Source organism: Carettochelys insculpta, chromosome 29 (assembly GCF_033958435.1).
Source record: "Carettochelys insculpta isolate YL-2023 chromosome 29, ASM3395843v1, whole genome shotgun sequence".
In the NCBI taxonomy this organism is placed as follows: domain Eukaryota; kingdom Metazoa; phylum Chordata; order Testudines; family Carettochelyidae; genus Carettochelys; species Carettochelys insculpta.
Window position 1 is genome coordinate 13,573,488 of NC_134165.1, and position 13,598 is coordinate 13,587,085.

At 64.0% G+C, this 13,598-nt stretch overlaps 1 protein-coding gene across 4 annotated transcripts in view; it reads left to right on the forward strand.

The window, feature by feature from the left end:
• AGAP2 (ArfGAP with GTPase domain, ankyrin repeat and PH domain 2) overlaps positions 1 to 13,598 on the forward strand; it is a 48,226-nt gene that overhangs the window by 25,264 nt on the left and 9,364 nt on the right. For all 4 annotated transcript variants that reach the window (XM_074979510.1, XM_074979506.1, XM_074979508.1 and 1 more), the window contains exons 2-10: positions 7,933 to 7,991; positions 8,490 to 8,577; positions 9,082 to 9,167; positions 9,903 to 10,044; positions 10,700 to 10,834; positions 11,059 to 11,180; positions 11,700 to 11,852; positions 12,384 to 12,470; positions 12,792 to 12,896. In XM_074979510.1, coding sequence (XP_074835611.1) covers positions 7,933 to 7,991; positions 8,490 to 8,577; positions 9,082 to 9,167; positions 9,903 to 10,044; positions 10,700 to 10,834; positions 11,059 to 11,180; positions 11,700 to 11,852; positions 12,384 to 12,470; positions 12,792 to 12,896 — 977 coding nt within the window. The remainder of the gene's footprint in view (positions 1 to 7,932; positions 7,992 to 8,489; positions 8,578 to 9,081; positions 9,168 to 9,902; positions 10,045 to 10,699; positions 10,835 to 11,058; positions 11,181 to 11,699; positions 11,853 to 12,383; positions 12,471 to 12,791; positions 12,897 to 13,598) is intronic.

Below are 13,598 nucleotides of genomic sequence, written 5' to 3' on the forward strand. Positions count from 1 at the left end.
GCCCATCTGGGTGCCCTCCGAGTGGGCAGCACCCTCACCCTGTGCCTACACTCCAGGGGCCAGTTTGGGATGCCAGGGGAGCCCTGTTCACTTGGGGGTGCATTTCGTTCCAGCTCAATGGGAGCTTGGAGCTTTTCATCCCCAGCGCTACAGAGGGAAGAGGAAGGTCGCAGGTTTCCTCTAATTTTTTCCATCGGGGTGGGATAAATTTTGTTCTGTGCACCAAGGCATGTGTGGCTGCACACCACCAGGAGAAACACAGGCTGCCAGCTGTGGGCGCTCTGCTAATCAGCTGAGCAGCACCTGAATCTCTTCTGGGGGTGCCGCCCAAGTGCTCAGCTCCCAGGCAGCACAGGGAACAGGGGGGCACTGCTGTGGTAAAACCAGGACCCCCCCGTTGGTTACACTTTGAGCCCAACTGTGGGTCCAGGCTCCCTCAACCACCAGGAGAATCCCTGACCAGAGATCTGGGCCTTTTGGGCCTTGCTGCATCCAGAAGCCAGGGGACTTTGGGGGTCAGTGGGCTGGAGGCATTACTAGGCTGAGCACATGGCCCCCTCCTGTGGGGGGCAGCACGCAGGTGCGATGTGAGGTGCCCTGCGGAGGCAGTGGCGTGGGGAAGGAACCTGGCACTGCAGCTCGCCTGCAGCACAGCCACAAAAGCAGGGCTGGGGTTCTGTGCCAAGGGCTCCCCTGGTCTGCTTCTCTTGGCCCCTTGCCAGCGGCCTGCCCATCACTCCGCAAGGAATCTGGCTCAGCCCCAGCCTGGGGCCACCCTGCTGCCAGCTGGGTGAGAGTTGCCCCGACACCACTTGGGGTCGTTCCCCTGTGCCCCTACCAGGGCCTCGCTGTGGGCTCAGACAAAGCTCATGGCCCAGGATATCTGCGTCAGCCCTGGCACTAAAGAGCTCCCGGGTGGAACAGGCAGGGGGGGAACTGAGGCAGGGGAGCAGAGGGCTGTGAGTCAGAATAGAGGGTTGTGAGCTGAGGTGGGAGCAGCCCCGGGCTGGGATCGCAGGGCTGTGCGGGGTGGGGTGGGGGTTTTGAGGGCACTGGCAGAGCGCTGGGTGCAGGGGAGGCCGGTGCTAGATCGGACGCCAGCCCTGCTCTGCCCTGGCCATATGCTGCTCCCCGGTGACGTTCGCCCTTCCAGAGCCAGTCAGAGTCCAGCTCCGGTCCTTCTCTCTGCTCAGCACCCAGCAACCCAGCAGAAACCAGCCCCCTGCAAAGCCCTGAATCCTGCTCACCTATTATTAGGTGTATTACGGTAGCACCTCGCTGCCCCAAACCCAGACTGGGGGCCCCGTAGCTCAGGGCTGCACAGACACGGGTGAGGAGCCAATGCTGCCTTGCAGCTCCCAGCTAAACAGAATAAGGGTGGGTGGGGAAACTGAGGCACAGGAGCAGGGAGGGACTCAGCCAGGAAGGGCAAACCGGGGCTTTCAGAACCCAGGCGTCCTGAGCAGCGTTCCCAGCAGCTGAGTGCTTGGGCGGGTGCCCAGGAGAGATTCGGGGGCCGCCCAGCTGATTGGCAGAGCGCCCCCAGCCAGGGATTGGAGGGGGCGGATTTCCCCTCTCTCTGCACGCAGCACAAGTGGCCGCCGGCCTGGCTCAGAAATCCCCCCGGCTCCGCCTGGTCCCTTTGTGTCCCCAGGCCCTGCCCCGACTCACCCGCAGGGGGACAGACGGGTTCTCAGGCGGCCGGGACATGGCCCAGAACTGCCCCGTCAGCACAGGGGCCAGCAGCGTCGGTACCCTCCGTCTCGGGGAGAGAGGCCCAGAGGGGTCCCCGAGCCGGGCCCTGGCCCCTCTTCCTCCCTCTGCCGCCGGCCCAGACTGCCCCACCCCCAGCCCAGCTCCCATTCACACCAGCCAGGCCCCTCCTCCGCCTGTGTCCTGGTTCCCAGGGGGGAAACTTGTCACCTGGTGGCCGAAGTTAGAACGAGCAGGTGCCCCCATTGTGGACGTGCGAGAAGTGGTGCCACCGAAAGGCCTCTCCCTACGACGCGCGCCGGCTGCGCCTAGGGAAACTGAGGCGCCACGTGGTGTTACTACAGGGGCATCAGGAGCCACAAGCGACCTAACCAGGGGGATAAGACGCTCGCACGCCTAGTTCGTCACACCTGGCTACCCTCCACCTGCTCCCCCGCCACACGGTTAATGGGGGGTGTCTTTATGAAGCGGCCGGCCTGGCCTTTGATTACCCCCATCTGGCATGTCAAAGGCCCCAGCCTGGGCCAGCGGTGGGGGGTTTAGGCAGGCGGGGGGATCGGGGAGCAGGATTAGGGCGAGGTTTTGCCTGAGAGCTCTGGCAGGGAGCTTCCCTTTGCGACGTGGACGTTGCCTGGCGGTTCTCTCCCCTCCGTTTGGTGCAGGGGGGCGCTGTGCCAGCACTAGGGGTGTAAAATGGTACTAGCCACCTGCCCCAGGGGGCCCAGGGCAGCCGCTCGCAGCAGGGCCGGCGCTCCCAGGTGCTAATTCCCCTGCTGTGTGGCTGCTCAGCCATGGGCGCTGGGCAGAGCTCCGGAGGGCTGGACTTTTGGAAGTCTTCGGGCGTTGAGCGGAGGGCGGGTCCCTGTAAACTGTGTGTTTGGTGCCCCCTCAGGGGAGACTCAAGTGCCCCCCGGCCGATTAGCAAAGCACCCGCCGCTGGCGTTTCTATGGATGGTGCCCAAGCTTCAGTGCACCTCATAAAATTTATTCTGCACTGGCATGGGGAAAAAATGAGAGGGAACGTTGCCTAGGGATGTCAGCGGGTACCTGACCTGCTTGTGGAGAATCTCAGGCTGTGCATGAAGATGGGCGAGCTCACCCACCAGCTAGGGGCTGGTTAAAAAATCCCGGGGGTGGGGAGCACAGGCTGCTGGCTGGGGACCCTCTCCAAGCTTCAGAGGGGAGCTCGTTCTGCACTCCGGCATTCGGGGGGCAACAGGGCGTGAGCACAAGGTGCCCGACAAGCGCTGGTGTCCAGCGGAGAGGTGGATTTGGTGAGGCGGGCACCGGGCCGCAGCCAACAGTCGTTATCTCTCTGCAGTGTGGTGGGGGAAAGGGGTTGAGTCCAGGGTTCCCTGTAAGCTGAGCGCTTGGGCAGCCGCTGGCAGCCTGTGTTTCCACAGGTGGTGCACATCCGCACAAGCGTCGGTGCACGGAACAAAATTTATCCCACCCGCCCCCTCGCATCGTCCTCCAGCCGGGCGCAGCCTTGGCCTCGTCTCCCTAGCCCTGCCCTTGGCTGGCGGCCGTGTGCGCCTGGGCCCGTCCCCTGCCCTCCGTCCCAAGGGGTTTGCCTGCGAGCGGCGAGGAAGTTGCTCATTCACCGCACGCGCCCCTCTCCAGCCGCCGTGTGTGCAGCAGGATGCCGCGTAGTCCGTAGCCGGGAGCCTGATTTCAAGGCTCATTGAGCCGGTTTAGTGTATGGCTGCCTTGGGCGGTTTCATTGACAGGGGCGCCGTCAGCCCGAGCTGGGGGTGGGGTGAGATGAGCAGCTGCTTTCCCGGCATTTCCACCTCTCCAAGAGCAATGGAGAAGGCCCAGGTCCCCAGTGCTACGAGAGCGCCTAACTCCCATTGGCTGCAATGGCAGCCAGGTGCCTAAATTCCACGGCCGGAATCTCAGGCATTAGCATCCTCCGGCGAGCGGGGCCCCATGCCCTGCTTGGCGGCTCAGCTGTGTTGCTGCTGGAAAATGCCCTCAGCTCCCAACTCCCCTAGGACTCTCATGGGGTGTGGGGGGTGCTGGCCCTTTTAGGGGAGGTGGGCTCAACCATGCCTGGGCCAATCCCTGGCCGCATACTGGCTGGCTTGAGCGACTCCTGTGACTCGGAATGGGGCAAATGCTTTCTCCCCTTAAAGGGCCAGCACCAACGGGGATTAGGACTTGGCGCCAGGACCTGGGGCTGGCTTTTAAAGCCAGCTAGCTAATTAGTTGCCTGCTAATAGCATTTCTCCTATAGCCCTGACAATGGCTGGGGCTGGGGCAGTCAGATCTCATGCTCCAGGGCCTATGCTGATGTCTCCCCAGGGGTCAGGAAGGAATTCACGCCCCCCACCCCCGCCACAGGTGCAGTGGTGCCTAGCTGGCCAGGTGCATGCTGGGCTTTTCTTCCCACCACGCACCAGAGATTGGCTGCCGCTGGGAGCGAGATGCTGCACCTGACTGGCCAATAGCAGAGGCTGAGCTTGCCCTGGTCTCGGTAGCTGATTGGCTGAGGGGAGGTGTGAGGGGTTCTGCTCCAATCAGGCTGCGGGAGGGGTGATGTCATAGCCGGCCGGGTTCGTCACTGGTCCTGAGACAGGGTTTGCTCAGCGATGGGAGGCTGAGCGAGGCACGGGTAGTCTCTGAGAGGCCTGCCTGGCGGTGGGGGAAGCAGCAGCCCCATTGGTCAGTCTGGTGGCTCAAGGTGCACATGCACCTTTGCACGATTTTGCAGTGCCGCACGAGCGCCTTGCACGCCTACCCCAGGGCGTGCACACACGGCACCCAGAAAGGAGCCTGGCCGCGCTGGGGGCCAAGGGAGACCGAATCAACAGGTCCATTTCCACTGACGGAGATTAGCAACTCTGCCAGGACTGGGGCAAAAGAGAATTGGGCCCAGTCCAGCTGCAGCAGGCCTAGGTGGTGGCAGATCGGGGCCCAGGCTTTCACCAGAGCTCAGAGCCTTCTGAGGCACCTGAAGTCCAGTCACTTCTGCGGTCACTCCTACAAGCCCTCTGCGCGCTGGTTGAAGGGGGAGCTGTTCCCCGGGGGTCCCTTCACCCCGGCACTTGTAGCCCAAAGGGCGCGAGGCGATGGGTGCTGCTGAAGTGCCAAAGGACGGGGGATTTTGCAGCCCTCCAAGCTAAGTGATTCTAATTCTGCATCCCCCGTATGAGCCCCAAGCAGCAAGGCAGAGACCTCCGATGACCTTGCCTGTGCCTGCTCTGACTGGTGCTGAGCTTCTCCTTCATTAACCCTGGCCAGGAGCCTGGGGGATCCCCAGGCCCTGTCCCCCCATCCGCAGCCAGCTGTGACTCGCACTCAGCAGGGAGAACTGAAGGGTTCTCAGGTGACAGAGACACAGCGTGGAAGAGCCTGCGCACAGGAGCCAGCAGCCGTCAGTACCCTCCATCTTGGGGTGAGGGGGTCCCCAAGCCAGAGCCCGGACCCCTTTTCCTATTCAGCGGGCAGAGACTCCCTGTCCCCAGCTGTCCTGGTTGCCTAGGTTACAAAAACCATGGAGGCTCATTGAGTGCCATCGTGACGCTGAAGTTCCCATCACCAATGCTGTGCCTGGGGAAACTGAGGCACCCTCCTGGCATCACTACAGGACAGTAAGAAACACATGTAACCTAACCAGGGGGATAAAATCCCCCCAAACTCCACTTTGTCGTAATCAGTGTGGGTGTGTGTTGGAGGAAGGGGTAAGTGTGTCCAGCGGGTGGCTGCAGATGCCAGGCCGTGCCTGCTCCTTGCATCCTCCCTGCGCAGCGGGTTAAGCCGCCTCTCGGGCATCCTGGCACCAGCCTCCTTGTGCCGGGCAGACCTTGAGAAGTGATGGAAACCAGGCGCAGGCTTCTGAGTTTAATGATGTCCAAGTGCTGGCATGCGTGGGGGGATGTCCAGCACCCACCCACCACTTGCAAGCCTGGCGTTGTGTTTGCCACCTGGGCACAGGGCATGGCCGGGGGCAGCAGCTGTGGCTCAGCCCTGAACTGCCGTCCCCTGTGAGCTGCGCCCTGGTGCGGCCACCCAAGAGAGAGTCAGGTGCCACCCAGCAGAGCGCCCACCGCCAGCAGCAGTGTGTGTTTCTATAGGTGGTGCACATCACACACACCTCGGTGCATGTAGCACAATTTATTCCACACAGGGATGGGGAAAAATGAGAGACAAACTTGGCCTGGAGCACCTGACCGGTGTGGAAATGGGTCCCCTGCTCCTCCGAGGGCGCTCGGCCTCACATGCATGACCCCTCCTGTGTGACCATGTCCCCCGCAAGGGGCAGCATCCCCAGCGCAGCCCGGGCTGGTGTAGCAGAGTTTGCCCTGGAGCTGGTTGTGTGGCCACCCAGGTTCCGCTATCAGCACAGGGGCATCCGAGGGGCTCACCCGTCTCCCTTTGTGGGATGCGGCTGCTCCTCTCTGCTCTTGTGCTGGTGTCCTGTGAGCTGTGGGGCGGGGACGTGACAGCCCTCGGTGGCTGTTAGAGCAGCTCTTACATAACCACGGAGATGCCAGTGCCAGCCTGGGGCAGCTGGGGGTTGTGGCTGTGGCTCACAGTGCCGGGCGATCACTGAGTCAAGGCGGCCAGCAGAGAGGAGGACAGACAGCAGAGACATGGCACCCTCCTGAGGCTGACAGAGTGGGGCGGTTTATTGGTCTCTTCCCCCACCATCTCGCCCTGTGGCGCTAGGAGTGGGAGGGGACCTAAGGGAGTTGGGCACACAACAGGCTCGGGGCTGCTCTGTCCATCAGGCACCTCTGAAAAAGTCCTGCCTGGAGAAGACAGCTGGCCCAGGTGGAGTCCATTGCCCTGTGCTCTCTCACCTTGGGCAAGTCACTTAGCTACCCAGTGCCTCGGTTTCCCCATCTTTTAAATTGGGCTGAGCAGGAGGTGCTCAGAGAAGGCAGTGCTGGGAGCCATCTGGGAACCCGATGCAGATGGTTTCGGATGTGCCTGGATGTTAGGAGGTTGGGGTGACATCGCCCCTCAGGGCCAAGCCGGGAGAAGTCCCTGGGTGGGAGCAGTGGGGCTGACAGCTGGCTGCAGTGGGGTGACACCAGCTGGGAACCCTCCAATGTGGCACCAGCAGTGTGGAAGGTGGCCCCTGTGGGTATCCAGCTCTCAGGAGATACCCTCCGCCCCAGTGTGGTCCTTGTCTCTCTCGGTTGCTCGGCAACGCACTGGGCACAGTTGCTAAGCAGCTCTTCCACGGTAACACAGAGAGAAGGAATTCATTCTGCCATGTGGTGCCATGGAGTTGTGGCAGGGCCTGGCCCGGGTTAGCAGACTGGGTCCAGACTCGCTTCCCTGGGGAGCCATGCCAGAGCCCTGCAGGGAGATGCCCAAGCTGGGGCAGCCCAGTGGGCAGTGCCAGGCCTCTAACCAGCTCCCTGCTGCTCCCATTGCTGGGGGCAGCCTGGTGCTCTCCCTAGGGGCCCAATCTGGCCACATGCAGCACTGCTGGAGTGTGGTGAGGCCGGAGGCGGGGGGAAGACCCTGCAGCTGGGCAAAGGCCTCGCTGGCCTTCTGGTGCTGCTGATCAGTGCAACTCTGTAAATAGCCTCTCTGTGCCACCTCGTTGCAGCTGGGCGCCCCATGGCTCCATTCAGCCTCTGAAGTAAAAAGCCAGGCTCCAGGCCCCGCCGTCCCCAGACTGGCACCACCCACTCCCTGGGGCGGGATACATTGGCCAGCAGATATGCATGGGGCTGTCAGTCCATCAGCAGAACAGAGCCCGGCAAGTCCCAGCCTGCGTCCGCAGCCCCAGGCGGGAGCAAAGCTGCAGAGAAGTAACCCACGGGTCCATCTGGGGGCGGCTCTGCTAGAAGCAGTGCTCAGGTCACAGTGATAATAGTGAATGGAAGGACGTTAGGGAGCTGTGTCGGTCCCAGCGCTGCATGGAAAGAGTTAAACACGTGTGCACACAAACACGTGCGCACACTCCTGCGCACACAAACACACGTGCGTGTGCACACAACACGCTTGTGCACACACAAACGCACGCTCCTGCACGCACAAACTTACACTCATGCACGCACAAACACATGTGCTTGTGCAAACACAAACACATGCTTGTGCACACAAACACTCGTGCACACAAACACACGCTTGCACACACACAAACTCACACTCCTGCACACACAAACACACATGCTCGTGCACACACAAGCACGTTTGTGCACACAAACACACACACCACCTCGGGCCTCACACGCCTTTTCCTTCTCTCCTCAGAGGCCGTAGCAAACAGCCAGGAATGGACCCTCAGCCGCTCTGTCCCGGAACTCCGACTGGTAGGTGTCTCCTTTCCCCGGCCACTGGGCCAGAGGGACCAATGGAAATGTGGTGCCTCTCACTCCCGACTCACAGCCCTGGACTCCCCCAGCTCTGCCGGTGCCCCTCACTCCCCACCCGCAGCCCCCTGCTGTCTTGTTTTGCCCCTTGCCGGGGCACCTGGCTGCTGACATTGGCATCGCAGCAGATGCTGGCATCCCAGCAACTCTGGGACTGGTGCTCCGGGGCACTGGGGAGACGGACATAGCTGGCAGCAGAGAGTTCGGGCCTTCCCGACGGGCACTGGAGTGGGAGACGGGGGGGATGTTGAAGGGGGTGGGGCTTCTCCCCCCATGCCTCATGGGAGAGCTTGGGGCCCGTTGCCCGCTGGGAGGCCATGCTGGGCGCTTGGCTGGTGGCCCCAGGGCTTGTGCTGGGGGCGCAGTGGCAGGGCTGGGGGTGATGTCCAACACAGGGCCAAGCGGGACCTGCCCTGACCTCTCCCCTTGGCCTCCCAGGGCATCTTGGGGAGCACCACGAGCGGGAAGTCGGCCCTCGTCCATCGCTTCCTCACCGGCTCCTACCTGGGTCTGGAGCCTGCGGAGAGTGAGTGCCTGGGGCGGGTGGGCGCCAGACTGGGCCCTGCTGGGATAGGGGCTCAGTCCCCAGGGCCAGCGACTGGCCTGGCACAGCCTGACAGCTACAGCAAGTGCCTGTGCTGGGCACGTCCCCTGCCGCCATGGACGCCCGACCCCATCCCCAGGCCCAGACCTGCCTGTGCCCCACTCACCCCCAGCCCGAGTCCTGTCTGCTTCCAGGCCTGTGGGGCTGGGCTGGATGGGGAGGGCGTGGAAGTGGCAGCTCTGCTGGTGGCCCTCACTCGCAACCCACAGCCCCTGCCAGCCCAGCCCTGGGCTCTCCCAGCTCTGCCGGTGCCCCTCACTCCCGACCCACAGCCCCCCTGTGAGCAGAGGCCTGTAATCTGAGCCTTGGGTCGCCTGGGGGGTGACCGCGCCTGCCATGCCCACGTGGTCGAGCCTCTCAGACAGGGAGGGGCCGTCAGGCACAGGGGCCATGCTCAGCGCCTGCTCTCTCCACCTCTGAATCCAGGTGGACAGTTCAAGAAGGAAGTGGTGGTGGATGGGCAGAGCCACCTCCTACTGATCCGAGAGGAAGGGGGGGCCCCAGATGCCAAGGTAATGGCTGGGGGAGGGCTGGAGGGGTCACATCCCCAGGGTGGGTGAGCAAAAGACATAGGGCACTCCCTCTGCAATCCCTGGGTCCCAGGGTCTCCACACCCCAGATGCCCCTGCAGCCCCAGCACGAGATGGGTGTCACGGACTGGGGCGGGTCCCCCGGCCCTGCCCCCACCCGCAGGCAGATGTGACTCACTTGCAGGGGGATGGACGGGTTCTCAGGTGACAGGGACATGGCACAGAACAGACCCGTCAGCACAGGGGCCAGCAGCCATCGGCACCCTCCATCTTGGGGAGAGGGGCCCAGAGGGGTCCCTGAGCCGGGCCCTGGCCCCGCTTCCTCCCTCTCCAGCTGGCCCAGACTGCCCCACCCCCAGCCCAGTTCCCATTCAAACCAGCCTGGCCCCTCCTCCGCCTGTGTCCTGGTTCCGGGGAAGAATGTGCTCACCTGATTTCCTAGGCTCCAAAGAGCAGGGAGGGCCATTGGCTATGGGTGAGAAGCCATCCCACCCAAACTCCCCTCAGCACTGTGCACTGATGCTGGGCCTCGGGAAACTGAGGCACGCGCCTCAAGTTACTGCAAGACAGTAGGAAACACGTGAGACCCACCCGGGGGAATAAAACCCTCACGAACCCACCTTGTCACACTGGAGGATTCCCTGGCTGCGCGTCGGGGCCCCCCGAGCACAGGGATACAGCCCAGCAGCCAACTGCGGCTCACTCCCTTCCCTGCAGTTTGCCAGCTGGGTGGACGCCGTGGTCTTTGTGTTCAGCCTGGAGAACGAAGGCAGCTTCCAGCAGGTTGCACAGTATTACAGCCTCCTGAGCAGCTACCGCAGCCCCTCGGAGGTGGCCGTGGCCCTCGTGGGCACGCAGGGTGAGCGGGGCGGGGGCGGGGGCAGGGGCGGGATGGCGGCCCGGGGGAGGTGAGCCCACGGCGGAAGGCAGCGCGCGGTGCCCGGAGGGGGCGCTCGCTGCTGGCCATGAGGCCGTGAGGCACACCCAGGGGCTGTAGGGGCCCGGTGGGCTCAGCAGGGGGTGCTCTGCTGCAGGGGGTGAGGCAGGGCGGGTTGCTTGAGGGATCTGTGCACAGGGTGGGGTGCCACTAGGGGGTGCTGTGCTGCAGGGACAAGGCAGGGGGGTCGCTAGGGGAATCTGAGCACAGGGTGGGGGGCCACTAGGGGGCGTTGTGCACAGGGAGCCGGACGGGGGTGCTCTAGAGGGGGCGCTGTCCACAGGGAGCAGAGCAGGGGGACTCTGGGGGGGTTCTGTCCCTGGCAGTTGCAATGGCCCTGATGTCCCCAGGACAGAAGCTTGAGCTGTAAGTGGTACGTGCAGGATTAACTCTTCACCTACCATCACCCGGGAGCGTCTCCCCCTCCCTGGCCAGGTGCCCAACCCGTGATCCCAGCCCCGAGAGCCCAGGTGCGGGAGGGGGGCAGGGGCGAGGCGCAGAGGAGCCCCCGCCATCTGTCTGTCCATCCGTCCGTCCGTCCCAGTGAGAGGAGGCTGTTCTTCCTCCCCCCCCACAGACAAGATCAGCTCCACCAACCCCCGGGTGGTGGAGGACCTGCAGGCCCGAGCGCTGTGCAGCGAGATGAAACGCTGCCTCTACTACGAAACCTGCGCCACCTACGGCCTCAACGTCGACCGGGTCTTCAATGAAGGTGACCCCGGGGCCGGGGAGGAGCAGCCTGCAGGGAGGAGGCTGGGGGGGCTGGGGGCTCTCCAGCAGAGTCATGGCGTGGGGGACCTGAGCTGGGGCCCTGGGGGGCTGATGCGTCCGTGGCTGGGGGGAGTAATTGCCCCAGGTCCCTGTGGCCGTGGCTGGGGTGGGCTGGGGCCCAGGTGGCTCCGCCTCTCCCATGACTTCTCTTCTCCCCCCTCCCAGTGGCCCAGAAGGTCCTGACTCTGAAGAAGCAGCAGCAGCTCCTGGCCTCCTGCAAGTCTCTACCCAGCACCCCCAGCCACTCGGCTGCCTCCACCCCGGTGGGCGGCATCCACCCGGGACAGGTACTGCCAGCGCCTCCCTCGGCCAGCAGGGGGTGCTGCTGCATGAGCAGCACTTGCCTCAGCACCTCCCTCCACCAGCAGGGGGCGCCGCTGCATGAGCAGCACCCAGCCCCAACCCTGCCCCGAGCTGGCCGTGGAGTGGTTCCAGCCCCACCAGCACTGCTGTGCCCAGGGCTGCCCCCTGAACCCAGACAACAGGGCCTGTATAGGGGGCTGGCCCTGCCCTGCCATGCCCTGGGGAGGTGGGGATACAGGCAGAGATGAAAACCCAGGGATGCTAAATCCCAGCCCCCACTGCTTAAACCACTGTGTCCTACTTCCCTCCCAGAGCAGGGGCCAGGACCCAGGGGCCCTGCCTTCTCCTCCCCACCCCCTGCTCTAACCCCTCATCCCTGAGCTCCCTGAGTCGGGGGGATCTGTTGGGGGGGGGGTCTCTGTGGCCCAAGGGAAAAGGGGCCCTGGGGCAGTGGGTGGCTCTGATGGGGATTCTGACGCCGCGTGCCCGGGTCTCTTTTCCAGGCCAGTAACGGAGGCCACACAAGCGACTATTCCTCCTCCTTGCCCTCCACGCCCAACATCAGCCACCGCGAGCTGCGGAGCGAGGCCTCGGTGGGAATCGGCACCCCCAGCTCCCTGCACCGGGGGGCCAAGCGGCGCACCAGCCTCTTCACGGTGAGCCCCGCCCACACACCCCTCGCTGGAGCGCCAGCCTGGCACATCCGCTGTGCCGCTCCCCTGGGGGCTGGAGCCTCCAACGGCAGCTGCCTGCGGGACTGGGGGTGCGGCATGGGCGGCTGGAGTGCAGGCATGTGGGGTGGGGAAGCCAGGCAGCTCAGTGGCGTCCCCTGGGGGCAGGACAGCAGAGCGCTGTGGGGCCAGGTCAGCAGCACCCCCTAGGGGCAGGACAGCAGAGCGCTGTGGGGCCGGGTCAGCGGCTCTCCCTGTGGGCAGGACAGCAGAGCGCTGTGAGGTCGGGTCAGCGGCGCCCCCTTAGGGCAGGACAGCAGAGCGCTGTGAGGTCGGGTCAGCGGCGCCCCCTAGGGTCAGGACAGCAGAGCGCTGTGAGATCGGGTCAGCGGCGCCCCCTTAGGTCAGGACAGCAGAGTGCTGTGAGGTCGGGTCAGTGGCGCCCCCTTAGGGCAGGACAGCAGAGCGCTGGGGGGGTCATGGGGCTTTTGCCAAGTGCCGCTTGTCCCACGGCAGAACCGCCGGGGGAGCGATTCGGAGAAGAGGAGCCTGGACAGCAGAGGAGACAACGCGGGCAGCGGCCGCGCCATCCCCATCAAACAGGTGAGAGCTGCGGGCATGGCGGGGACCTGCCCACCCTGCCCTGGTCCCTCATACCTGCCCCCAGCGCCCTCGAGGCAGGCCCAGGGTTCTCCTCTGCACCAGCAACAACGTCAAGCACGCACACACACACACCCAGCACACACACAACCGAGACACACACGCACACCGAGCACGCACCTACCCTGCACGCAAACACACCCTGGCACATCCACAGCCCATCCCTCCCCTCTTCCCCCCGAGCTGTGTGCTGCACCCCGAGTCACCCCGCTAGCCTCCCCTGGCGGAATCCCAGCTTTGCCCAACCTCCTCTGCTCCCACCAGAGCTTCCTGCTGAAACGCAGCGGCAATTCCCTCAACAAGGAGTGGAAGAAGAAATACGTGACCCTGTCCAGCAACGGGCTCCTCTTCTATCATCCCAGCATCAATGTAAGTGCCTGGCCGTGTTCCCCGTAAGCCGTGCGCTTGGGCGGCCACGCAGGAGAGAGTCCAGGGCTGCCCAGCTGGTGAGCACAGCGCCCGCACGAGGGTTGCTTTTTGTGGGTGGTGCGCAGCTGCCCATTCTGAAGCGCACATAATAAAATTTGATCCGCACATGGGTGGAAAAGATCAGAGGGAACATTGGTGCCCCCATCCCCAAGCCCACACTGTTGTGCCAGGGTTGCAAACGTGGCCCTTCCTCCAGCCTGACTACTTCATGGCTGCCCTGCAGCAGAGGGACCTGCTTCTCTCATCTCCCTCTGCCTGCTGAGCACCAGGACCCGGGCCTGGGCACCAAATCCTGCCGTGAGGGGCGGGCACTTGCTCCGTTTCATGACCCCCTCCGTCGTACCAGGCTGGGGACAGGTAGGGCTATATGGGACAGGGACAGGGAGATATAGGGGGTGGGGCTGCTCCTCCAAGCCCGGGGAGCCAGGAAGGAGGCGGCAGCCACCGGGAGCCTGAGGGAGGTGGCAGCTACCCTCACTCCCCTGCTTCCCCGAGGCTGGGAACCAGGGGGGCAAATACGGCACAATTCGTCCCTTTTCAAAAAAAAGTCGGGATGCCTTTTTGGCATCCCCAGCACAGGAGTGTCTTGCCCAATACGGGATGGACGGCCACCCTGGGGACAGGCCAGGCGCCATGGGGATG